This window comes from Mesoplodon densirostris, chromosome 18, assembly GCF_025265405.1.
Source record: "Mesoplodon densirostris isolate mMesDen1 chromosome 18, mMesDen1 primary haplotype, whole genome shotgun sequence".
Classification (NCBI taxonomy): Eukaryota; Metazoa; Chordata; class Mammalia; order Artiodactyla; family Ziphiidae; genus Mesoplodon; species Mesoplodon densirostris.
This window is the reverse complement of record NC_082678.1, coordinates 2,375,955-2,400,253: the sequence shown is the minus strand read 5'-3', so window position 1 is coordinate 2,400,253 and position 24,299 is coordinate 2,375,955. Positions and strand designations below refer to the sequence as shown.

At 57.6% G+C, this 24,299-nt stretch overlaps 1 protein-coding gene across 1 annotated transcript; it reads left to right on the top strand.

The window, feature by feature from the left end:
• The first annotated feature begins 4,854 nt into the window (after positions 1 to 4,854).
• Positions 4,855 to 22,377, top strand: NGFR (nerve growth factor receptor). The gene is made up of 6 exons (XM_060082516.1): positions 4,855 to 4,926; positions 12,168 to 12,309; positions 15,556 to 15,915; positions 19,744 to 19,996; positions 21,216 to 21,376; positions 22,076 to 22,377. The coding sequence occupies exons 1-6, from the start codon at positions 4,855 to 4,857 to the stop codon at positions 22,375 to 22,377; spliced, it is 1,290 nt and encodes a 429-aa protein (XP_059938499.1).
• The last annotated feature ends 1,922 nt before the right edge of the window (positions 22,378 to 24,299 follow it).

The following is a 24,299-nucleotide window of genomic DNA, read 5'->3' as shown; positions in this document are numbered from 1 at the left end:
CGCAGCAACGAAGACCCAACACAGCTAAAAAAAAAAAAAAGTCCCTACTGCCTATGTTTGATGAACCGTTTGACAAGAGGTATGGGTACAGACCAGGACATGTGGGAGGGAGGGTGGCCTTTGAAGGAAAGACTGCCAATGGGAAAATGGAAGACTTTGACCAACTCTACAGTTATCTTGAAGGAAGAGAGAAGGGGTCATAACCCACAGAAGGGCTCAGAGGTAGAGAAGCTGAGTAATGTGGGTCAGGCGGGGCCCCTTGAAGGACAGGGTGGAGGCAGGAAGGGAGTACCAGCCTCTGAGGCTGGAGCAGACAGTGGGGGAGGGCACTGTGGAACTGGCCCACTTTGATGCTCCAGTTAATCTAACTGGTTTCCAAGATTGATTAATTCCTCTCACCCCTCTCACTACCGATGCAGTTCCAAAATCCAACTGGGCTGACCCCAAACCAGTCCCCAGCCCCCACCCTGCTCCCTTACTGGCCAGGTCTCCCTTGCAGCCCAGAAGGAGTCAGCTTAGAGGTAATCACCGCATCACGCTTCAAAGCCACTGAGCTATAGCTCTTAATGGGGGCAGGCGGGTTTCACTTACCTTGCCTGGCCGCCTGCCTGGGGCAGACGGGATGCAGCTGGGGGAGGCCTGGCACCTCCTTTTCCTCCTCCCCCTTCAGGAATTGTTCTCTTCTTGCCCATCTCCCTTCAATGCTTCTCTGGTTGGACACTGGAACTGAGGGATAGGGGAGGTGATTTTCCCAAAGCAGGAAAAGTGCATGCTCGCTAGAAGAGCTTGGAAATCACGTCTTCAATCAAAAGTCGGAGACCGTCCCCTGGCTTTGCCTCAGCCCATCCTACCCCGGCCACAACCCAGATCCTGTGAATGTGTGTCAGGAGTGGGTATCTGAGCAGTGGTATGGAAGGACCGAGTGCAGCCCCTCTGAGATGCAGGTTCTATCTCCCGAACTCACTGGAGTGAAGGCTGGAGGGGCTGCGTTGGAGGGGAGGAGTGGCTGGGACATGGGAGGTTAACATGGAGACGTGTGGCTTTGGAGGGCCTTGTGCAGTACGATGGCCACTTATGGCACCACTCCCTCCTTCTGGGGGTCCTTGAGCCAGTGGCTTAACCTCTTCAAGCTTTAGTCTCTTCATCTGTATATGGTGAACCCAGCACCTCCTTCATGAGATTGCAGTGGGGATTAAAGGAGATAATTGTGTGGATCTCCTGGCTCACAGGACATCTCAATAAATGTGAGTTCTCGTGGTCTGCACCCACATTTCTGCTTGGAATAAGTTGGGGCTGCAGGCTGGTTCCCCAGAGGCTGCTGGCCAGAGGCACAGGGAGCTGTGAGCAATGTCCTGCAGGTGCCCGAGGTGAGGGGTCCCAGTGGAAAGGAAGGACTGGGAGTGTGTGTTAAGAGCTTGCCTTCCTGGAGGGGCAGGGAGATGGAGGGATGGTGAGATGAAGAGGGGAGGGGCAAACCCCTCCCACTTCCATTCCTGAAGATGCAGTCTGACCCACCACCACCACCCCCAGCTTCATGTAGATCTGCACTGAGATTCTCCACCTTTTCATCTTAGGGTCCCTACTAGGTCCAGGAGGACTTGGTGTGTGTGTGGTGGGGGGAGGGGCCCTTTATACAGGCAGTTCTGTTCTGGGAGATGGTTCTGGGGAACCCTCCAATGAACACTGCTGGCCCCTTGGTGATTCCTGGCGGATGCTACTTGCGAGCCAGCTCCTCACACCCCTCTCCCCATGCCCCCTCCCACAGCTGTGGCTGCAGGTGCTGAGGATTAAGGGAAAGGGAGCTGGGTCGGAGAGAAAGTTTTGAAGGCTACTCATGTCTGTGGCCAAGAATCATGACAATCAGGGAGTTAGGGTCCGGCAGGCAGTGGCGTCACAGAGCCTCCAAGAATGTTCCAAGGAAAAGGGATGGACCCGAGTCGTCAGCACTCATTAGGAACAGGCATCCCTGCTGCTTGTGATGCAGGTGTCAACAGGTAAGTGGTGGCGGCCGGGGCCCTGGCAGCTGTAGTGGTGAGGGTGATGGTGATGTTGGTGATGGTGTGGTCATCGTAACAGTGATGGGGATGCCTGGGGGAGCAGTAGTGACGGCAGCGGTAGCCGCGGTGCTCCTTGTAGCGATGCTGGTGTGGTGGTGCTGGTGGTCATGGTGGCGCTGGTCTGGCTGTGATGGTGACGATGGGGGAGACTGTGATGGTGGTGGTCCCAGCAGAGGAGCACTCTGGTCACAGCCATGCCATCTATCTAAGGGCACATGATAAAATAATCCTTCCTATCAAGTCACTAACACGCTAGAACGTCAGCTCCCTGAAGGCAGCTGCTATTGTTCACTGCTGTATCCCCAGGGCCTAGAGCAGGGTGTGGCCTATAGTAGGTGCTCAATAAACACATGTCGAATGAAGGGGATTGAGTCTCTTCTTTGATGAACTTTATTTGCCGTTCAACATAGATTTTTTTAAATTCCCATTTTATAGATGAGGAAACTGAGGCTGAGAAAGATGATGTAACCTCAGCCCATGCAGGAGTCATTGATGTGGGGGTAGTGGGGTGGGAGGTGTAGGAATCTGTGGCTAGGCCTGTCTGACTCTCCGTTCAGTGTTCTTTTCTCTGTACAACTCACAGCTGCCTCCCCACCAGCACTCAGCATTACATCGTGGTCCTGTGCTGGGGCTTCATCATAGAAATCCTGCTAATAATAGTAACAGTTGCTGTTTGTAATTGTTGGAGAAAGGCTTAAATGATCAAGACCACGGAAATTATTAATAACCCGGGCCCAGGCACGGTGGCATGGGTCATATTAAATTGCGTTGAGCTGCATAACCTTGGCAATCATAGTAACCGGGATCGTAAAGTAATAACAGGAGTATTTAAAGTAATGCCATACTGTCGACACCCTTGGTATGAAGCAGCTCAACACTGCTGTTAGTACTGATGTTGCCCCTGAGAGGAAAGGCAGGGCTCTAAAAGCAGCAGGAGGAGACAGCTTAGAGGCAATCCCTGTCTGGGAGGAGGGAATCCTCAGGGATTTCTGAAAAGGGGCTCGCTGCCTGGCCTCTTATGCCCAGTCAAGGAGGTGGCTAATTCACGCTCATGGTCAAGGCCACAGTGATGTCTACCTGTCCCTTCTGGGATATCCACTGGACTTTGTTGGTTACACAGGAAAGAAATTCACAGGGCAGACAGAGGTTTTCCCCCCAGGAATGGATGCATTAGCTTCAGCTAATCTGGGAAATCACCTACCAGCAGCAAGCTTGCCCTCTTCACACGTGTCTTAATCTCCCTCTTCTTCCCGTAAGGTGGGAGGGTAGTACTTCTTTTATCTTCAGTTCGAAACGGAGGTCCACACCTGGCCAAGATCAGGGTGAGGGGATGGGCTTTGTAGACTTGCCCCCACCCCCCGCCCCAAAGCTCTGTGCTCCAAGGCCTTCCGGTCTGGGAACCAGGAAAGGGTGGGGACAGGCAGGCGGGGAGCATCAAGGTGGAGGTGGAAAAGCTTCCCACCGAAAGACGGGTGGCGCACTCTCTGGGTTGCCAGGGCCTATGATTTGGACCTGCCAAGGTTTCTAGGGCATTGGTGAATGTGGTCCTGGGGATGCCTACATAGTACATGGACAGGTACATGAATGTGAGTCCATCCAACCAATTTTACATTTATTCCCTTCTACAGACCTTTATTGAACACCTACTGTGTACCACGCATTCAGATAAGAAACCACAGTCCCTGCCTGCAGGGCACTCATCAGCTAATGGAAACACAATCTAGTGAAGGCAAATTGTTGACGATACATCGGTGTGTGCATATGAGTGTGTGTGTGTTCTTGAATGTGTGTGTGTGCACTGTGTGAGAGACTATACGTGTGAGGGCTTGCGAGGGGGTGACTGCACACATACACGTGTATGTGTGAATGTGTAGGTGAGTACATAGGTCTGAATGTTATGAGCACATGGGCGATGAGTGTGGATGTGCACAGGCAGGTGTAGAATGCACGGGTCTACAGGACTGCGTGAGGGTGGTGTGGGCATAGGTGAATGCATAAGCACATATACATGTGAGCTTGGGAGTGTGTGTACTCCTTTGTGTGTGTGTGCGCACCTGCGACCCCTTCAAACCCACCTTTTGAGAATTCACATGATGTCGGGATGGTCTCCACCTTGAATGTCCCCGCTGCGTGCGGTCGGGGTCAGGCCATCTACTACCCCTCCCCTCCCCTTCCCCTAGGCCTCTGCAGAGAGAGAACCCCCCCACTGGGGCAGAGGGAGGGGTGGGGTATAGACCAGGAGATGAAAGGCGGGCGGGCAGTGGGCATTATTGCTGATAAAGGCTGGGTAGGGAGCAGGGCACCGGGGAAGAAGCTGAAGCCGGAGGCAGGGGAAGATGGGCAAGAGAGTGAACCGTGCGAGGGGCCGCAGCCCGAGGGAGCCGCAGTGGGGACGACTCGAGCCCACAGCATGCGGGACGGACGCGCAATAGCGCGCCCCGGGCGCCAGGTAGCGGGGCGGGGTGGGGGAGAGGCTTTGAGGGCCGGGACGCGCGGGGAAGCGGCAGCGGGACGTGCGGGCGCGTTTCCCCGTACGCTCTCCCTTCCCTCCGCTCCCTTCCCGGAGTCTGCGGGGAGGGCGGGCGCGGTTCCGGGGGGTGGGCGGGCTGGGCGGGGAGGAGGCGGGGCCGACGCACTGGCTTCTCCCAGCACCTCCCGCTAGCAGCCAAAGGGAGCCGAGCCTCCGCCAGGTCTGGGCCCCGGGCGCTGGAGCGCAGCGCAGCGCAGCGCATCGCAGCCGTGTCTCTCCGCGGAGAGGGCTGAACTGGAAGCCGAGCGCTGCCGCGGGAGGCGGGCGATGGGGGCAGGTGCCGCCGGCTGCGCCATGGACGGGCCGCGCCTGCTGCTGCTGCTGCTGCTGCTCCTGGGGGTGAGTGCTAGCCGGAGGGGAGTCCGCTCCCTTTCCAGGGACCGGAACCCCAAGGAGTTCAGGTTTTCCCGAGGGAAAAGAGAAAAGAGCGTTGGGATCCCAGATGCTGGGGGTGGATGGCGGGAGAGGAGCTCCGATGCCGGTATCCACGGAGGAGCGCCTAAGGTTCTCAGAACGAAGAGGCGACCCTGAGATTCAGGGTAGAGATGCTGACAAGAGGGGCGCACCTATGCGGGTCCTCATGTACCATGGGGGGTGTGTGTGGAGGAGCTGGGAGGGGTCTCAGGAGGGAGTCGTGGGGCTCTCGGATGCCTGGGTTCTTCGGAAGAGGGCGCTTGAATGCTGGGAGCTCGAGGCGACTTTCCCCCTGAGCATCTTGATTTCTGGAGGGTCGTGGGACGGAACCCAGGCTAAAGAAGCAGGAGGAATGGGACGGGAACTAGAGAAGTGAGGAGAGAGTGTGGTTGGGGTGGGGAACCGGGGACGAGGGGATGGAACAATGTAAGAGGAGGGTGGAGGGACTGGAGGCAAAGGGGACCGGGCGTCGGACAATGAGGACCGGCCAGACAATGGGGGGAGGGGCGTGGGAGGGGGAGGCTCGTGGAGGGGGGCTCTCTCTGTTGAAGAGAGAGAAGTGGGTCAGGGACGGCAGAAAAGGGACGACGGCGAGGGAGGTAGAGAGGTGGAAGCAAAATGAAGGGACGGAGAAGGGAGAGCGGACCCTAAGGTGGTCGGGCCCCGCCTGTCCGCCAAGAGACAGTGGGACGAGAAGAGAGAGCAGAAGCACAGCTGCTTCCCGCGCGTGTCGCGCGCTCTTTCTCGCGGCCTCGCGGGGTCGGGGAATTGCGGCTTGGGGTCCGAGGCTGGGAAGGGGCTGCCCACGTCGCCGGGGCGAACCCGCTTCCCGGGTTCCCCCGCAACTGGTGGGCTCCTCCTACGCACCTATTCTCGCGGTTTGAAGCAGAGCCGCGGACCGGATGGGACGGAGCAGGCGTCGTCCGACGGGTTCTCGCCGCCGCCACTTCTTGGGGCGCAGAGAGGCGGGACGCGCAAAGCGGGGACGGTCCCGGCAGCGCGCAGCCGGGGGTCGCGCAGGCGAAGGCAACCCGCAGGGGGCGCTGCGGCGCGAGGGCTGAACCCTCGCAGCTCCCCGCGCGACTGGGGCTGCGCGCCGCACCCGCCACCCAGACCCCCAGTTAAGCGGCCCGAGCGCCGCGCTGATGATTGGCTCCGTTTCCGCGCCCCGCCCAGCTTTCGATGAAGGACGCCGGGCACCGAACAAGACGGAGGCGCTCAGGCGCCTCGGATTCTGTCTCGGCAAAGGACTGTGGGTCCTCGTAAGCATCGAAGTCCGCCCGGTGGTTCTGACAAGACATTCAGGAGATGTGACCCGCTGTGTGGCCATGAAGGGAGTGCCCTGGAAGGTTTGGCAGTGGAGGAAGTGTCCTCACTCTCCCTGCCGTCTTCATCTCTCATCTGAACATTGCGCCCCCAAATCCCCATGACAGACAAGGAGACTGAGGCTCTGGGAGATTAAACCAATTGGTCAAGATCCCACAAGCGAGTTGAGACAGAATCCTAGCTAGACTGCCCCTCACCGGATTCCCAGCTCGGTACTCCCCGTACCTCTTAAGGGGCAGCCCGGCGTTCCAGCTCGGGATAAGAGCTGCGTGTCTCGGCGGCGGGCGGGCGTGACACCAGCCCCAGAGTCAGGCCGGCGGAATATGGGGGCTGGGATGGGCAGAGACCCCTTCCGGGCGCTAGCCCCATCCCCGAAGCTCAGCCTGGTTTCCCTGGGGTGGCAGTACCTCCGGCTTCGTCCGGAGAATTGGGAGTGACTGCGGGCACGTTTGCTGACTAACGCCGCGGGTTAGAGATGCATCTCGGCTGGGGCGGGGTGGGGGGGCAGGGAGGGGGGACTGGGGCAGCCAGTTGTGAGGATCCTGGAGGGGCGAGGGCATGGGCTCCGGATCTGGGCTGGAGAGTGCCCCCCGAATAAAGAAAAGGCGAGAAAGGAGGGGATCTGGGGGTGGAGGGTCTGGGGGCTCGGGAAGGTGGACCCGGCGCAGAATCTGTCGCCTGCAGCCCCTGCGGCTCTCGCCTCCGCCTTGCCGCGGGGCTGCTGTCTATGGGCTGGCGCTGCGCACCGCAGCGGTCCGAGTTTCTTCCTGGGCCGCGGCGAGAGTGCTGAAACCAGAGCGCGTCCCGGCGGGTCGGCTGGCGGGCCACGCCGGTAATGGAGGCACTTTGTCATTCAGACGTCTGTAACCGGAGCCGCCGGGCTGGCTAATGCGCCTAATAGGGATGCAGCGAGGGCAGCAAACGCGAGGACGGGAGCGGCCGGGTGGGGGAGGCGACTCCGGGAGGGAAGGGGTCCCCGCCCCGCTGTACCAGACTGGTCCCGTTCCCGCGCCTAGATTCTTCCCTGGGGGCGCGGGGTGGGGAAGCGGGAATAATAAAGCTGGTTGAGTGCCTACCGTGTGCCACGCACTGCCCTGGGTAATTTCTCTTGTGTTATTTAATCCGTATAAGGCCCCAGCAGAGTAAATCTAGTTATTCCCATTGGACAGTTGAGGGAGCTGAATCTCCCATACCTTCAGGCACGAAACCAGGCTCTCCCAGTTACTGTGTGGTGGCACCCTTGTTGGAATCCAAGATGCTTGGCTTGGAGTTTACTCAGGCATACCCCCGCCCAACCTTCCAGATCACGGAAGGACACGTGGCCTTGAGCCACCACTAGACCTGGAGGTTAGATCGTGTCCTATGCCCCTGGCACCACAAATTTATAACTGAGCCCTTTCACCCCCCACTCAGACCCCTGCCCCCTTTCAAAGTCTTCATGCACCCTCCTCCTCAGTAATTAGCTCTTGTCTCCGACCCCAAATCCCCCCCATCTAAACGAGTGGGGGGCATGTGCCAGTGCCTCCCCAGGGCTTGCATTGGTCTCAAAAGACCCTTTGCATATTTGGAAACTCGCCAGCCCCATGATGGTGGCCAATGACTCCATTCACCTAAGGAACCTTTTGCTGAAGCTGTTGTGAATGGATAGGACTCATCACACTGAAGCCTTCCTATAGTTTCAAATTCTTTCAACTATTTTGGTGTATTTTCTGTTTTGTCCAGTTTTTAAAAATTAATTATTAAAAGTCAACTCAGGGCTTCCCTGGTGGTGCAGTGGTTAAGAATCTGCCTGCCAATGCAGGAGATATGGGTTCGAGCCCTGGTCCGTGAAGATCCCACATGCCGCGGAGCAACTAAGCCCGTGCGCCACAACTACTGCCTGCGCTCTAGAGCCCACGAGCCACAACTACTGAGCCCACCTGACACAACTACTGAAGCCCGTGTGACTAGAGCCCATGCTCTGCAACAAGAGAAGCCACAGCAATAAGCCCGCGCACCACGAAGAGTAGCCCCCACTCGCCGCAACTAGAGAAAAGCCTGCATGCAGCAATGAAGACCCAATGCAGCCCCAAATAAATACATAAATAAATTTACTTATTTTTTTAAAAAAGTCAATTAACTGAAGGATATTTCCACCTTAGTTTCTAGAAAGCCTGGATATGGCACCCCCCCAAAAAATTGCAAACATTCTAAAAAATGGAATAAGTGTAATAAGTATAAATTTCAGGCAAATGTGCCTATCATTTTGGTAAATTGATCATTTTGGAGCAATTAGCCTGAATCCTAGTCACCCTCCCTGATTCCCAAGATGCCTGGACTTGGACCAATAGAGGGTGTGGCCAGATTGGTGCATCAGGTCACTTAGCAGAATGACCTCTGGGGCCTCAGTTTCCACATCTGTCAGAGAGGGGATGAAGGCAATCCCTCAAGCCTTTCCTCCTCAGCTTCTGGAGCAGTTGTTCGGGGTGATATTTCCTCTCCCTCATGGGACTGTGGCTCCTCTCAGGAGTCAGGGACCGTGTCTCACTGGAAACTCTTAGTTTAGTGCTCAGTAAGTAGTTGAATTAGTTAGCAGTTCTCCATCCTACTTTGGTCCCCATACCCTCTTCAGACTCTTCTTGGTGGGTCTCTCTTCATTTCTATCCTGCCCCCTACTCTGAGATGGTTTCCCCTGTTTGGGGATGGCTCAACTCTCCTCTCCCACTACCTACCCCCCAGGCTCAGCAGCTCACTCTCCCTAAGACAAGACACTTCTTTGGGGCTTCCCTGGTGGCGCAGTGGTTGAGAGTCCGCCTGCCGATGCAGGGGACACGGGTTCGTGCCCCGGTCCGGGAAGATCCCACATGCCGCGGAGCGGCTGGGCCCGTGAGCCATGGCCGATAGGCCTGCGCGTCCGGAGCCTGTGCTCCGCAACGGGAGAGGCCACAACAGTGAGAGGCCTACGTACCACCAAAAAAAAAAAAAAAAAGACACTTCTTTGGTAGCCAACATTTATTGAAATCCAACTATGCATCAGACAGATTTGCATAAATTATTTCTTTTAATTTTCACAGAAACCTGAACAGTAGGTATCACCAACCCAACGTTTTAGGTGGGAAAACTGAGGCTTAGAGAGATTGAGAATTTACCCAAAGTAGCATACTACTAAGTGGCAGATCTGGAATGTTTTGAAATAGAAAACAAAACAAGCACAGGAAACACATGGTTACTAATTATGTGGCCTGGACTCCCAAGTGCAAGACTTTGGAGCAGAGAGAGGACCACAGGCTGCAGCAGGGAGAGCAGGCTCTGAGGAGAGGGGCTGGCGCGAGGCTCCCACTCTGCCCACAACTGCCACTGTCAGATTGCCTCAGTTATCTGGAGCCCAGGTCTCTACTGACCTCAACTAACTGGAACACAGCCAAAAGCCACAGAAGACCTTGGAAAAGAGAAAAGAGGGGTCCCAAAGTGAGTAAACACCTTACTCATTTATTTAATGCCTCCAGCAACTCTCTGAGGCAGGTACTGTCATGGTTACCTAATGGTGGAGAAACTGAGGCACAGAGAAATTCAAAACCTGTCCCAGGTCACCCAGCTCTAAGCTATGAACCAGGATTCAGAGCAATGAAGGCAGCTGAGGAGGAAGGCAGACTTTTTACTCTGAGAACGTCCCCTCTCCTGGTTCCGATACTACTTAACACCCACTTTATTCACCTTCCTCCCAGGGCTAGTTACATACTTTCTAAAATTCAGTTAGACCTAATAAATAAGACTGGGGAGGAGCAGCTCAGGTCACGCTGGCAGCAGCGAGAACTGCAAACTGATACCTTGACAGGAAGGGAGGAGGCAGGAAAACTAGAAGAAAAGCTGACAGGAGAACTCGGAGACACAAGTGTGGTCATTTGGGATAAAGAACCCAGGGCTTCGTTGCATTGCATCCCAGAATACTCACTGATGTAAATACTGAGTCCCTGAGTCATGGGGAAGCCGTGAAGGTATGTTCCAGAGACAGAGGAAGGTGCAGCCCCCGTGGTTGAAGTGAAAAACATGAGGTGAGAAGAACAGCAAAGCCATGACTTTCCAGAAACTCAGGTATCCAGAAAGTCAGGCCCTGGAATTCTAGTTAATTGAGGCCATATTGTATTATGTTCTTAACTTCCATAAATACACATGTTGGGTCCCTAATATGTGCCGGGTACCGTCTCAGGCACTGAGGTGACCACAGTCCCTGCCTTCAGGGACCTGAGAGTCCAGTGGGGGACTCTGTAGAGTGTCAGACCAGACAAGAAGAGTGAACAGGGGGGACATGTGACAGGGCAGCTCTACCTGATTTGTCAGATCAGGGAGGGGCTGGGCCACAGGACCACTTCCCTGATGAAGTGACATTTAAGCAGAGCCCTGAAGGATGAAAAGAAATCTGAACAGACCTTACTGGAACCTTGCTCACCTCCTGGGGGAAAGCCTGTATCTGGGACTACCCTAGGCTTCTGGTCTGCAGGTGTTCCCAGCACTGTGTTCCTGCCACCTGGGAGGAGATGGTGGCAACACCCAAGGTTCCCCTCCTTTGCTGCCTGCACCCTCCCCACCGGTTCCTTGAGGACCATAGGCTGCCTCCTAGACTGATCCAACCTGTCCATCCCCCTGCCTCCACCAAATCCTAGTGAGACCTCAGGATATTTGAGAGGACTGAAGGGAAAGGAGTGTTTGGGGCCATGATCTGGCCAACATGGAAGCAGAGAAATGCCCAAAATGACCTTTACAGCTCCCTCTAGTCCCATGATCCAAGAGACCATACTTCCTCTGAGCATCAAATGGGAGCTACACGGTCTGGAGCCAGGGAAACAGGCTTTGGAGTTTTATTAGACATTAAGATTTTTTTTTAAGGAACAGAAATATAAAGCAATCTGCCAGCAACCCCTCCCTCTAGGGAATCTGGTGCTAAATCATTCCATCCATGAGCAAAGATGCCTCGGCGGCAGGAATCTGATTCTCCTTTCCCCAGTTTCCAGGGCTGTTCCCACTGGCTGCATGGGGGGCAGGGAGAGGGGAGGGCTGGTGGCTGGAAGTCAAACCCTGGGGGAGCAGGGCTGCTGGGTGGTGAGAGCAGCCACTTTCTCATTATTGGTAACAGGCGTACTTTTCTCCCGTCTTGGCGCCAGACTCTTGATGACTGGCTGGTCATTTGCTTTGGCCCTGAGCTGTCTCCATCTCTAGCGGTCTAGAGAGATGAAGGCTCAGAGCGGGAAAGCAGAGAAGGTCAGAACTCGCAGAGCAGAACCAGGATTTGAACCCAAGGTCCCACCCCTCTGCTTCTGTTCTGGGACACCTCCCATTTGATACTTAACATGTGGAATGGTAGAATTAAGGGCGAGTCCCTGCTAGACTTTGATAGAAAAAGACGCCCCTCTGGGCAGACGCATCCCTGGAGGTGTGCACCTTAGCAAGTGGCATTTGGGCTGGATTTCAGCTTCTAGTTGCCCCCTTGGCTGGGAGCCCTGTGCGAGCTGCAACCTGCCTGCTGGTTCCTGACCGCTGCCCAAAGGCCCTCTGCTGGGCCTCAGGTTGCCTTTCCCACATGGTGTATCCTTGGGATTCCAGGAGTTACTGTAACCCCAAGATGAACTTTCCAGAAGGTCAGCATCCGAAGCTCTGATCTCACACCCCTAGCAGCCTGCAGGGGCGTGCTGTCCCCCACTGCCTTTCTTCCCCATCAGCTTTCAAGTGCCAAATGCCTCCCTGGTGAGCTCATCCCAGCCCAGGTGGTTCCAATAGAAGGCTTTAGGAGGGGGTGTTTGCTCCCTCGGAGTCTACCCTGTCCCCTTTCTCTTGCCAGTCTGACCTTCTGCTCTTCCTCCACCCAGGTGTCCCTTGGAGATGCCAAGGAGGTGTGCCCCACGGGCCTGTACACCCACAGCGGTGAGTGCTGCAAAGCCTGCAACCTGGGCGAGGGCGTGGCCCAGCCTTGTGGAGCCAACCAGACCGTGTGTGAGCCCTGCCTGGACAGTGAGTATAGGGTGTCCGGTGGGGGGAGGGGAGCGGAATGGAAGGGAGGGCGAGGGGGCTGGAGGGCATGCCCAGTAGAGGCCTTACAAGTGCCCTGCGCCCTGGCAGGGACTCCTGCCCACAACCGTATGGGTGCCAGAAGTGGGTCTGACCCAGCATAGGAGGCAGAGAGGGGAAGCTCAGAATGGATGAGGGAAGTATGCAGAGGGAGGAGGGGGACCAGATGGGGGATCTCCAGGCTGTGCCCCTTCCCAGCCCCCAAGTAGAGAGGCCTGGTAGAAGAGTGTGGCCAGGAGGGAGGGGTAGCTGATGCTAAGACCAGCTAAAAATATCATCTGCACTGCAGAATCAATGGCTGCCACTTACCCTTGGTGCGTTTGTGGGGAGGGGAGGAGGATCACATCCTGGCTGCCCAGGAGACTGACCTTGGGGGATCCTGGGAGGGTGTGGCTAACCCTCCCCGCCCACCCCACCCCCAACTGTTCTCCAGCTCTGACGAGGAAGCAGAGCTTTCCCCACGCAGCAGGGATGGGGGTTGGAGCACTACCGGGCTGTCCTTACTGGGGGCGGATGTCGGGTGCGAGAGGGGGGAGGGGCGCTGTGGCGATTCCTACCTGGGATTTCCTTGGGGAGGGCAGAGAACCCCATCTTCCAGAGGTGCTGGATGAGGGAGGCAGAAAGATGGCAGGTCTGGGGTCTGAAATTCTTTGCGCTTGACTCAGGAGTCTCATCTCTGCTGGATTCACTCCGCCCCCTCTGTTGTTTTCAGGCCATGGGCCCTTTCTGGAACCCTTTCCTGTTGACAGTTAGATCCTGCCTTCTACCTGGCACTCAATGCCCACCTGGAGGGCCAGTGGGAATTCGACCCAGATTGTTCTTTAATCATGTTGGGGACAAGGCTACAGGAACTGGGAACTCTGAACACCCCCGCCAGCCTGTCTTACCTTTGAATGCCTCGCCGCCACCACCGCTACCTCGAGGCACCTCACTGCACACAGCCTATCTGTCCTTCAGGCAGCCCCGACTCCTCGGTGTCCCAAACACACTCTTCCTATTTCTGTACCAGTGGATCCTGTAACTCCATCCCCCAGCAGAGGGATGCCAGGGAGGGAGGCTGGACATCCCATAATGCCTTTGCTACCTTGCCATCTGGCCATCTCCCTGGTCCTGGCCTAGCAGGGTTCCTTTCCACCCCAGAGCAGGGTTGGCCAACCATCAGCTGCCCTGGAACCTCCCACGTTTGCCTCTCTTATTTCCTAGACTCCGCCCAGGGCGTCTTCTCTTTGGAGCCTAAGTCTCCCAGGATGGGACCCCAGTCCCTTCTGTCAAAACAAGCGGTGGGATAGAAGAGGCTGAGAGAGGGCATCTCCGGGGAAGGGGAGGGGAGACAGGAGCAGAGACCAGCTCGGAATGCTCCCTCCCCCTTCCCCCTCACCCCCCTCCCCGCACCCCAGCTGTGTTAACAGGCTGCCTTTACAAGTCTGCTTTATGGGATGGAGACCCCAGTAGACTTTCCCTCTATCCTCAAAACGTTTCCACAAGGAAACCCATTAAGCTCCTGCCTTCTTTCTCTGCCCAAAAAAGACCACATTTTTCCCACCCCCTAAAACCCTCTCCCAGGATTTTGCTGCTAATTTTCTGTATTTTCCCATGGGCAGGGTCCTCCCCTTCCCCTCCCGTGTGACTAGACCCACCCCTGCTGCCACATGCCACCCAGATAGGAGCCTCTGGTATAAATTGGACATCCTGCCTGGGCTGTTTCGGTTTGGAAGTCCTTTCGGATGTCTGACTAATATCCCTGCTACTGAAGTGCATTGAATTGATCATTGCCCACCCCAGGGGGCCCAACCTTTACAGGATCCCTGCTGTGTGTCAGGTGCTACTGAGGAATTTCACTTATTCCTCATCACAACCCTGTGAGTGGAGACTTTATTCCCTGTTTTACAGAGAAAGAAAAAAGCTCAGAGAGGTTAAGTAAAACACCCAGAGTCACACAGCTAATAAAGTGATGGAAGCAGGTTTTGAATCCAGATCTGCCTGATGCCTAGGAAGAGAAACCCAGGAGTCCCTCTGCCAGAACTGACTTGAAACTGAAGTCTTCCTCCAGGCCCATCTCTGTCTTTTCTTCTCTTCCCCCCACCAACTGCTACCCCTTTTACTTCTCTCTACTTTTTCCTTCTTTGCTTCTGCAGTTCCAACCCCAGCCTCCAAGATAATGACCCTGTGCTCCATCTTGTCTCTTGATGGCGTTAAAGAAAGTTAAGCTAGGATCCCCACAGCAAGCCTCGATTTCCCTCCATTGGGATCCCAATCTCTCTACCTCTGTTTCCATATTCTGAGCAATCCCCCCTCCCCAGCTCTCAGGTTCTAAATCTGTGCTCTTCCTGCCATTGGAGCAAGGATACATCCTCTTGGCTTCCGTTTGGCATGGAGTTCTCCACCCTGGGCTGGGAGGGGTGGAGAAGATCTGGTTCTGTGCCTTCCCCACTCTTTGCACAAGGCGGAGAGGACCCTGGCATCCCTCCCCTTATTCTGGAGCTCACATCCATTAGTTAAGAGAGCCTGAATCAAGAGGGAGCTTGGGGGCTTCCCTTCACGTCCTTTGAAAGAGCAGAGGGCTAGGTCTGCAAGTCCTCCCTTCCTTCTAGCTTCAGTCCCTCCTGCAGGAGTCCCATCCCTGCCCTCTAGAGCCGAGCCCTTCAGCAGCTGGGGTAGCGCCATGGGTGGGAAGTTCTGTTGTCTAACCCTAGCCACTCCCGTTCAGGCCACACCTGAGCCCCCACCCGTGCAGAGAGGAATGAAAGGGCAGCTGAGGTGGGAGCCTGCCTGGTGAAGGCCGGCGCTGCCCGGGCTGGGTTCACAGCTTCACTCTGGCCTGCGGGGACGGCTGGGTGGGAACCACGCTCAGATTATGCCTTAATCATGCTGGGAACTCTCTAAGAGAATCTGCCAAGAAATTTACTGGCACCAGCTGGGTTACCCGCTGAAACCTCAGGGCCAAAGCTTCCGGGGCCTGGAGCACCGGGCTCCTGGCCCGCTTCCTGCCTCCCAGTCGGGTGCCACCTGCTTTCACACACCGGGGATCCGGCCCCGAGGGAACAGCGGGGGAGTCAGCGAGGGGGCGCGGTAGAACGAGGGTGTCCCGGGATGGGGCGGGAAGGCCTCCAGCCCCTGCGCCCCAAGTGCCCCCAGGGCGAGCGGCTAGACTCGGGGCGCGGCTCCCCCCGCACGTCCGTCTGTCCTCAGGCGTGACCTTCTCGGACGTGGTGAGCGCCACGGAGCCGTGTAAGCCGTGCACCGAGTGCGTGGGGCTGCAGAGCATGTCGGCGCCCTGCGTGGAGGCCGACGACGCCGTGTGCCGCTGCGCCTACGGCTACTACCAGGACGAGACGACGGGCCGCTGCGAGGCGTGCCGCGTGTGCGAGGCGGGCTCGGGGCTCGTGTTCTCATGCCAGGACAAGCAGGACACCGTGTGCGAGGAGTGCCCCGACGGCACGTACTCCGACGAGGCCAACCACGTGGACCCGTGCCTGCCCTGCACGGTGTGTGAGGACACTGAGCGCCAGCTGCGCGAGTGCACGCGCTGGGCCGACGCCGAGTGCGAGGGTGAGCGTCGGGGCTGCGGGGTGGGGATGGGGGGCGCCCCGGGGTCCGCAAGGGTCTGCCGTGGCCTGAGGGGCCAGTGGACACCCTCCCGATCCTTCCCACCAGTGGACCCTCTCCACCGTTTACCCTTTGGGGCTGTTTGTTAAGCCATCCTCATCCTCCCAGGCCACACTCATCTTCCAGGGCTTTGTTAATCTGTGGCTGCCGGCTGGGAATTGGACGGGTGGCAGATGAGCGGCACGAAGGTGGCCTCCGGGTCCAGAGCACAGATAGGACATGTCTGATCCTTGAGGCAGACTCTCTGCACTGGAGAAAGGGGTCTGAGGACCCTCAGGAGTTGGGACCTTTTGTCTCTGAGGCCCATAGTGGCTTATGGCTCTGGGACCTGGGATGGAGTCTGCCTTGTCACTTACTATCTGAGCGACGTCAAGGAGGTCACTTCAGTTTCTGGACCTCAGTTTCCTCGCTGCACGCGGTGTCCACCGTTGCTGTGGGTTTGGGAGGGGGGCTGGCTCACTTCAACTTGTGGGGGAGGGGTCAGCAGTCACTGGTACAGTTTAGTCAAGGACGAGGTTGGACCCAGGGAACAGTAAGGAGGTCGTGCGGACAGGGGCCTTGGGACAGAGAAAGAAGGGGAACAGCAAGCCTGCGGCCTGGGAGCCCGAGGGTGAGGCGGGTGCACATGGAGGGCCCTCAGCTTCCTGGGTGGATGGGAGCTGGGTGTGCCCGCCTTAGCCAGAAGGGGCAGTTCCTGGGATGGGAGGAGGAAGCACTGTGGCAGTCAGGGCAGAACCGTTTTGGTCCCTGGTTGGTGACATCCATCTTGGGGGAGAGATTGACAATGCCTTTACTTCCTATCACCCGTTCAGCTGTTTCCCCTTGGGGCCTAACCCTCAGGGTGCTCTCACTCTGAGCAGGCAATGCAGTGCCTCCTTCAGGAGCCCTAAGCTGGACGGGACAGAGACAGCCTTTGCCCCCCAGTCTGATGAGGGAGACGCAGTCCCAGCACTTAGTTCCCAAGAGATCCCCCCATTCTGGTGGGGGCAGCACAGCCTCTGCCTTCCGTCAGCCCCCAGTTGGATGGGAGAGGTAGATCCCCTGCCGTGGGGAGCCTCCAGTCTGACACACCCATGCCTGCCTTCCACATCCTGGGATCTCTGGTGCAGGGAGCTCAGGGTGCAAAGGGCCGGTAAGCTGGGCTGAGGCCAGGTATGTGTGTGAAGCTTGCTGCACTGGGATGTGGGGTCAGGGTGGAGAAGTGGGGTGCAGAGCGTGGTGGTTCTGGTGGCCATTGCCCTGGGCCAGGAGACAGGCAAGTGGCGTCAGGCGCAGGGCAGAGCAGGGAGGGAGTTTCAGCAGCCTGCAGCAGGCAGGTGGGTGGCACGCTTCTGTGGGCAAGTCCGCACCAGCCAGTGGGGGGGACTTAGGGGTGCGGTTAGAGCAAAGAAAGGTACTGGCTGGGGGAGGGGTGGGCTCCGCCTTTTGGCGTCCACACATTCCTTCCAGACACTCTACTTTCCCAGCCGCCCTGAAGAGGTGCGTTTATCCCTGCCCCTCTCCCCCTCACCCTCTAGCCTCTGAAGGGGCAAATGTCAGCTCCAGGGCAGAGGGAACATTTCAGGAAATGGAATTTGATTTGTGGTGGCTTGGTTGCCCCCCTCCCCTCCACTGCAGGGTACTTCCTTGCATAAACGCTTCGGTGTCAACATGGTGACTCACCCACCCTGGGGGCAGAACCTGCCCCCCTCCCCAAGCAAAAAGAATTGGGTTTCGGAGGAGTAACCTGGCCCCTCTTTCCACCCCCAAGTCTGACAGCTCCCATTCTGGAAACGGCTGTCAGGACCTGCCAGGGCTTAGTGGGTTGGAATGCTAGTGGACACAGCCACATCTGGATCTCATCCCCACCCCCAAACACGGCGGGGATCGGAGAGATGAGGGGAAAGCGCCCTGGAAGGCGCTGTCTTCAGCCTGGGCCATCTCTCAGCTCTTCCCCACGGCTCTCCAATCTCTGTGATGCCTGCTTTCAGTGACCCTCCACCCAGCCATGCCTTCAGCCTCTGGGTTCGGGTCAGTTGAGCAGAGCTGTCCCCTTAGCCTCGGGGCTCAGGCTGCCCCTCCAGCTGGCCCAGTCCCCTAGCCGGGCGAGAGAAGACCCTCCCCGGGCCAGCGCCTTGTCTGGGGCTGCCAGAAGGAGGGCTGTGTTTCCTCCACTCCGTGCCCCACCACTTCCACGCCTTCCTTCCCAGGACTGAGATGGGGGAGGGGTGGGATAGGGCAGCAGATGGCAGCCCCCTCCCGAATGCCAACCAGATGGATTCCAGATTCACATGTGGGGACCTTACTCCTCAGAATGTGCTGAAAACGGGGGCCTTTGAAGCATCTTTGCCTCGAGCCAAGGAGGCCTAGGAAACCGGTGGGCAGTTTCGACTCCAGCTTGGGTGGGCAAACGGGGGGCCAGGCGAGGCGGAGCTGGGCAGCACAGTGCCCGCCTCCACCCCGTCAGCACGTCCTGTCTGCTTTCCCTCCCCGCTCCAGGCGCGGGCAGCGAGGAAGGAAGGGGCGGGCAGCTTTGCCCAGACAGGTACCCCCAGGCCGTCCAGAGCCCACAACCCCAGGTGCTGCCCCCGGCGGGGTGGCAGAATGGAAAATCCCACCCACTTGTGCCAGGGGCTGCTGGGTCCCCTGCCAGGGAGGCTGGCAGTGCCCAGCTGGCATGGGAGAGCCTAGGCGGGTGGCAGGGCCGTCTCCGTCCCCTGAGGCAGTGGCAGTGCCTGCTCTGGGCCCTCTCTCCACCAGCAGTCCTCGACCTTCCCAAGTGGGTTTGGGCTGCCTGACACTGTCATCTCCGGGTGGCAAGATCAGACGGCGTCGGGGCCACGCAGGGCAGGAAGTAGAGGCTAAGCCGCTATCCGCGGACCAGCTAGAGGGGAGCAAGCCAGCTGGGCACCTCCCCACCCTGCCCGAGCCTAGAGCCAGGACGCCAGAGACTAACTAGAAAGGAGGCTGGATGCCAATTCTCGGGGGGGGGGGTGTGCCAGGGAAGGTACCTCTCTGCCAGACCTGATTACCCTCATCCTTCTTTAGGACAGGGGTGACTGGCGCCACTGGGGCAACCTGTGGCCAGAGAAATTACATTTCCCTAGCCTGATTCCAGCTGGAGGCGTCCTAGGGCCCACTCTCTTCTTTGTGTGTTTGCCTTCATGCTGGGTTTTTGGGTACCCAGGGTAGGCAGAGTAGAGTAGGCAGAGTAGAATTCTAGGATCACAGTTATACCCAAGATGGAAGGGAACTTAAAGACCGTCTCTTTTTTTTTTTTTTTTCTTTTTGCGGTATGCGGGCCTCTCACTGTTGTGGCCTCTCCCGTTGCGGAGCACAGGCTCCGGATGCGCAGGCCCAGCGGCCATGGCTCACGGGCCCAGCCGCTCCGCGGCATATGGGATCCTCCCAGACCGGGGCACGAACCCGTATCCCCTGCATCGGCAGGCGGATTCTTAACCACTGCGCCACCAGGGAGGCCCCAAGACCGTCTCTTTTAATATCCCCATTCATGGGGAAGTTGAAGCCCTGAGAGTTGAAGGGACTGGTCCAGAGTCACACAGCCAGTCAGTGACGGAGCCGAAGGGGACCCAGGGCTCCTGATCCTTAGGCCCTGGCTCTTCTCCACCATCGTGACATCGTACAACCAATCCCAGCCCTCTCTCCTGTGTGTAGCCGCTGGACATACAAGCATCTGGGGCAAGGAGGGGGCTGGGGGAGAAGCTCGGGGGGTCAGAACATAGGAGAGGGGCGGGGGGAGTGGGCCCTCACTCCTGTAGCCCTTTCTCCCAGAGATCCCTGGCCGTTGGATTACACGGGCCACGCCCCCGGAGGGCTCAGACAGCACAGACCCCAGCACCCAGGAGCCCGAGGTACCTCCAGATCCAGAGCTCGTCACCAGCACGGTGTCAGACGTGGTGACCACAGTGACGGGCAGCTCCCAGCCCGTGGTGACCCCAGGCACCGCCGACAACCTCATCCCTGTCTACTGCTCCATCCTGGCTGCTGTGGTGGTGGGCCTCGTGGCCTACATCGCCTTCAAGAGGTGAGAGGGGGGACGGCAGCCAGGGGGCCAGATCTTTACCCTCAAGGAGGGCTTTGCTGCGACCATGACCTGAAAACGCACCCACTCTTCCTCTAACTCAACCCCAAACCAAGCTCATCCTCACGTACCATCGGCTTCCCCACTCCAGGGTGCGGCGGGTCAACAGGACGTAGGGAAGGGGACGGTCCCTGTCCTGTCCTGGTGCCGGCGCCTCCCCACCCCGATGCTGCTCCCCCACCTGCCTCCCTGCACACACAGCTTCCTTTACCAACAGCTTGTGTCCTCATTCCCTGAACCCCGTTACCTGTGCGTGTGTGTGCATGTATCTCTTCCTTCCCATGGCCCACATGGGATCTGATGGCACCCATATCCAGAAATCCAGGATGTAGATAAGTCCTAGAAAGCATTTTAAATGTTGAAGTGCATTTTCCATTCTTTAAAAGAAAAAAATCATCAAAGGAATAACGTGCTTATTTGGGAAAATGCAAAGAAGACCAATGTCTTGTAAAGCAAAAAGTAGTAAAACCTCCTTTAATCTCCCCAAATCCTACCCCTCTCCTCCTGGGAATCTGTTTGGAATGGATCCCTTCCAGCCATTTTCTATGCATTTATAGACACGTGTGTGGAAAACCTATACATACACACTCAGGTTTGTTTGTTTTTTTAAAGCACCAATGTGATAACACTATACATATTCTACAACTTACTCTTTCACTTAATCTCCCTCAGGAGAGCTTTCCTCAGAGCATATAGATAATCTGATGATTTATAATTGCTCCTTCAATAACACGGGTGGATCATAATTTATTTAACCAGTCTCCTATCGATGGACATTTGCTTTGTTTTTCATTTTTTCTTATTGCTTATAACAGCAGAGGGAATCCGTGTACATACCCCTGCACACACGTGGGAGTACTTTAGAAGGGTAGACTGGGAAAAGTGGAGTTCTGGGGAAGGCATTTATTTGTGCACCATTCATCCCACGGACATTTATTGAACACTGGCCGCACACACCAAGAGGCACCCTGGGTGCCTCTCTGCCCTCACGGCGTTTCCGGTGTGGGCCAGGGGCAGATAGGTAGAGGAAGGAGAGCCTCCTGTGCCGTGCAGGGTTACAGACGGGCACCCCCTGGGCACCCACACGCCAGAGCACAGATACCTTAGTGGCATGGCCCGTGCGCCCCTCAGCCCTGTGACTGGGGCTGTCCTCTGGTTCCAGGTGGAACAGCTGCAAGCAGAACAAGCAAGGAGCCAACAGCCGGCCGGTGAACCAGACGCCCCCACCCGAGGGAGAAAAACTGCACAGCGACAGCGGCATTTCTGTGGACAGCCAGAGCCTGCATGACCAGCAGTCCCACACACAGACAGCTGCAGGCCAGGGTAAGCAGTGGGGCCGGGCGGCGAGCCGGGGCGGGGGGCGAGGCAGGGAGAACAGTGGTGGTTAAGCTTAGGCTATAGGAGGGACTGCAGAGGGGCTGGCTGCGGGCCACTGTGTGGAAGGATGGGAGAGGCGGGCTGAGGGCTTGGGTAGGAGAGGCCCTTTCCGGTGGGGATGACTTGGGAAACGGAAGCTTTGACAAATCGGAGCATCTAGACTCATCCAGCTAATTGTCCCCCAGGGCTAATCACTCCCCAAAGTGGCTGCAATTAGCCTCCTGCCCAGGACTTCTGGGGAACAAGTAGTTAATTATGTCCCCTAATTGGTGGCCCAGCTCCAGTACACTTGCTGCAGTTGAGTCTGGGACCAGAAGTCCTGTCTCCTCAGCCTTGATTAATTTCTGGGGAGAGGTGGTGGGGGGCGGGGTTAGTGGGCAGGGAGGTTAGGTGGTAGGGATGGTTCTGGAGCTATGGGTGAGGAAGGGACGTGAGTCAGCATCCCCCAGGTGCCTCCACAGCCCTGCCCACATCCAGGACTGCATCTTGGGCATCCCTCTGCTTCTAGACCCTCAGGTCCTCCCCAGATCGGGAGGAGAAATGCCTCAGCCCTTCTTGGGTCTTACTTACTCCAGGCCCCCACTCCCACTGTGGGGGAAAGGGTGTCCAGCGGGTAGTGCCTGACTCCCCCTGGGTTCTTGGCAGCCCTCAAGGGTGACGGAGGCCTCTACAGCAGCCTGCCGCTGGCCAAGCGGGAGGAGGTGGAGAAGCTGCTCAGTGGCTCTGCGGGGGACACCTGGCGGCATCTGGCCGGTGAGCTGGGTTACCAGCCTGAGCACATAGACTCCTTCACCCAGGAGGCCTGCCCGGTCCGCGCCCTGCTGGCCAGCTGGGCCACCCAGGACAGCGCCACACTTGACACCCTCCTGGCTGCCCTGCGCCGCATCCAGCGAGCCGACCTTGTGGAGAGCCTGTGCAGCGAGTCCACGGCCACGTCCCCGGTGTGAGCCGGACCGGGAGCCCCTGCCCTGCCCCCACACTCCGAAGCCTGATGTTCCAGCCAACCCCACAGGCCAGCGTCAGAGCTGCGCGCCTCTGGGCAGGGCCTCGGAGCCCGGGCCCCCAGACCACAGCCCTGTCACTGCTCCTGCGCGGCCCCGTCGCTTCCGACCACACTCCCTCTCCAGCGCCAGAAGGGCTCCTGCCTCCTCTTCCACCCTGCCCTGCCCTGCCGCCATCTCAGGCCGCCTGCCCCCTTCTCCCCCAACTTCTAGGAGGGCCAGCCCCTCCCACCTTAGCAGGTTGTCGTATATGGGGGGCTGACACCAGAGATGGTGTTGAGGGCGCGACAGGGTCCCAGAGACTCAGAGGGAGAGACTGAGGAACCAGAGCCGTGGGCTCTACACTGTGAACTTGGGGAACCAGGGAGCACCTTCGTGGCCTAAACCTCCCTCATCCCCCCTCCCCCCTCGCCCCTCCCCTCTGGCCTAACATGAAGAGGACCAGAGGTTTGATAGAGCTGGAAGAGGGGGGTGAAATCTAGTCCATCCCCCTCATTTTACGAACAGGAGAGTGAGGCCCAGAGAGAGGCAGTGATTTGCCCAAAGCCACCCAGAAATGGGGAGGCCAAAGATCGGCTGTCTCCCGAAACGAGGGGTGCAGGCCTCAGGTTTGCAGGGAGTGGGGGGCCAGGCGACCCTCTGGGAAATGTCTCGAAGCCAAACCCAATCTGCCTTTCACCATCTCCAGGCCTGTCCAGCCCCTGTGGAGAGGGGATGCTTCAACCAAGGCCTGGCCCATTGATCCATCCTGACCCCAGTCAGGTTTGGGGTTTGTGGCTTCCCTCTGCCTGTTCCCTCAGGCATGTCAGTGTGGCATCCGTGGTGTGGCTAATCTGTAGGTACCCACCATCCCAGCATAGACCCAGAGCCAGTATAGGCAGCATCTTCCCCTGGAGTCAGCCCTGGGGGACTAAGGAACCCCACCTGTAACACAGAGATTTACAGGCGCGCACACACACACAGGATGAGAAATCTTGCTTCTCTCCAAGAGTTCTTCCTCTTGGGCTGTGGCCGGATCCTCCTGGGGCAGCTGCCAGAGAAGCATTGAAGGGAATTGAACTCTACTCGCTGTCTTCCCTCGCCCCCGGGTTTGGCAGGCCAAGGACGGCTGAGGCTTGAGCTGGCGCCTGCCTTCCAAGGGCCTGCACGTGGAGGAATGCTCCCCCGCCCCACCCCTTCCCCGCAAGCACGGGTTTGGCTGGGCCCTGGAGGCTGCAATGAGGACAAGTGGACCAGCGTGGGAATGCAGCAAGAAGGAACTGAGTTAGACTGTGGCCCATAGAGGGTCTCTCCCAAGTTTAGAGAACCCTACAAAGGACTGTTTATTCCCTAGCTTGGTACCAGAAGGGGGCCATGAAGCCCCTCCTGGCCTGTTCTGTTTTGCTTGATGTTGGAATGAGTGTGCCCCCCCCTTCTATTTAGCATGAACGAGCCCTGACCAGGATGTGCACGGACAGCCACCCCCTCCCCAGCCCAGGGGTCTCTCAGCCCTGTGTAAGGGACTGGGAACGTTGTACGTAGATGGCATTTCTTTGACCTGAATCTGTGATGGGAGGAGGAAACTCACCTGCTGGCCCCTCACCTGTGAATGTGGGGAGCGGGACAGAGTCTGGGGTATTTCTTTTCCTCCCCAGCAGTGGGGGAGCGGGTCGGAGGTTGCAAGGATGTTTCAGCATGTGTTTGGTTCTGGGGCCCCTCCTGCCTCCCTTTGGGCTGAGATGGAACCCTTTTGCCCCCTCCCCGCCCCCAGCTGGGGGCTGTGAGCTCCAGACTCCTTGTCACCCTCCCTGTCACCTGCCCCTTGCATCCTGTGTAATCATTTCTTGCGCCTTCCTGAAACCTACACATAAAACATAAATGATGAACAT

Coding starts and splice junctions, on each gene's coding strand:
- NGFR (XM_060082516.1), top strand. CDS start 4,855: ATGGGGGCAGGTGCCGCCGGCTGCGCCATGGACGGGCCGCGCCTGCTG. Junction 15,916..19,743: donor GGCCGACGCCGAGTGCGAGG/GTGAGCGTCGGG, acceptor CCTTTCTCCCAG/AGATCCCTGGCCGTTGGATT. Junction 21,377..22,075: donor ACAGACAGCTGCAGGCCAGG/GTAAGCAGTGGG, acceptor GGTTCTTGGCAG/CCCTCAAGGGTGACGGAGGC.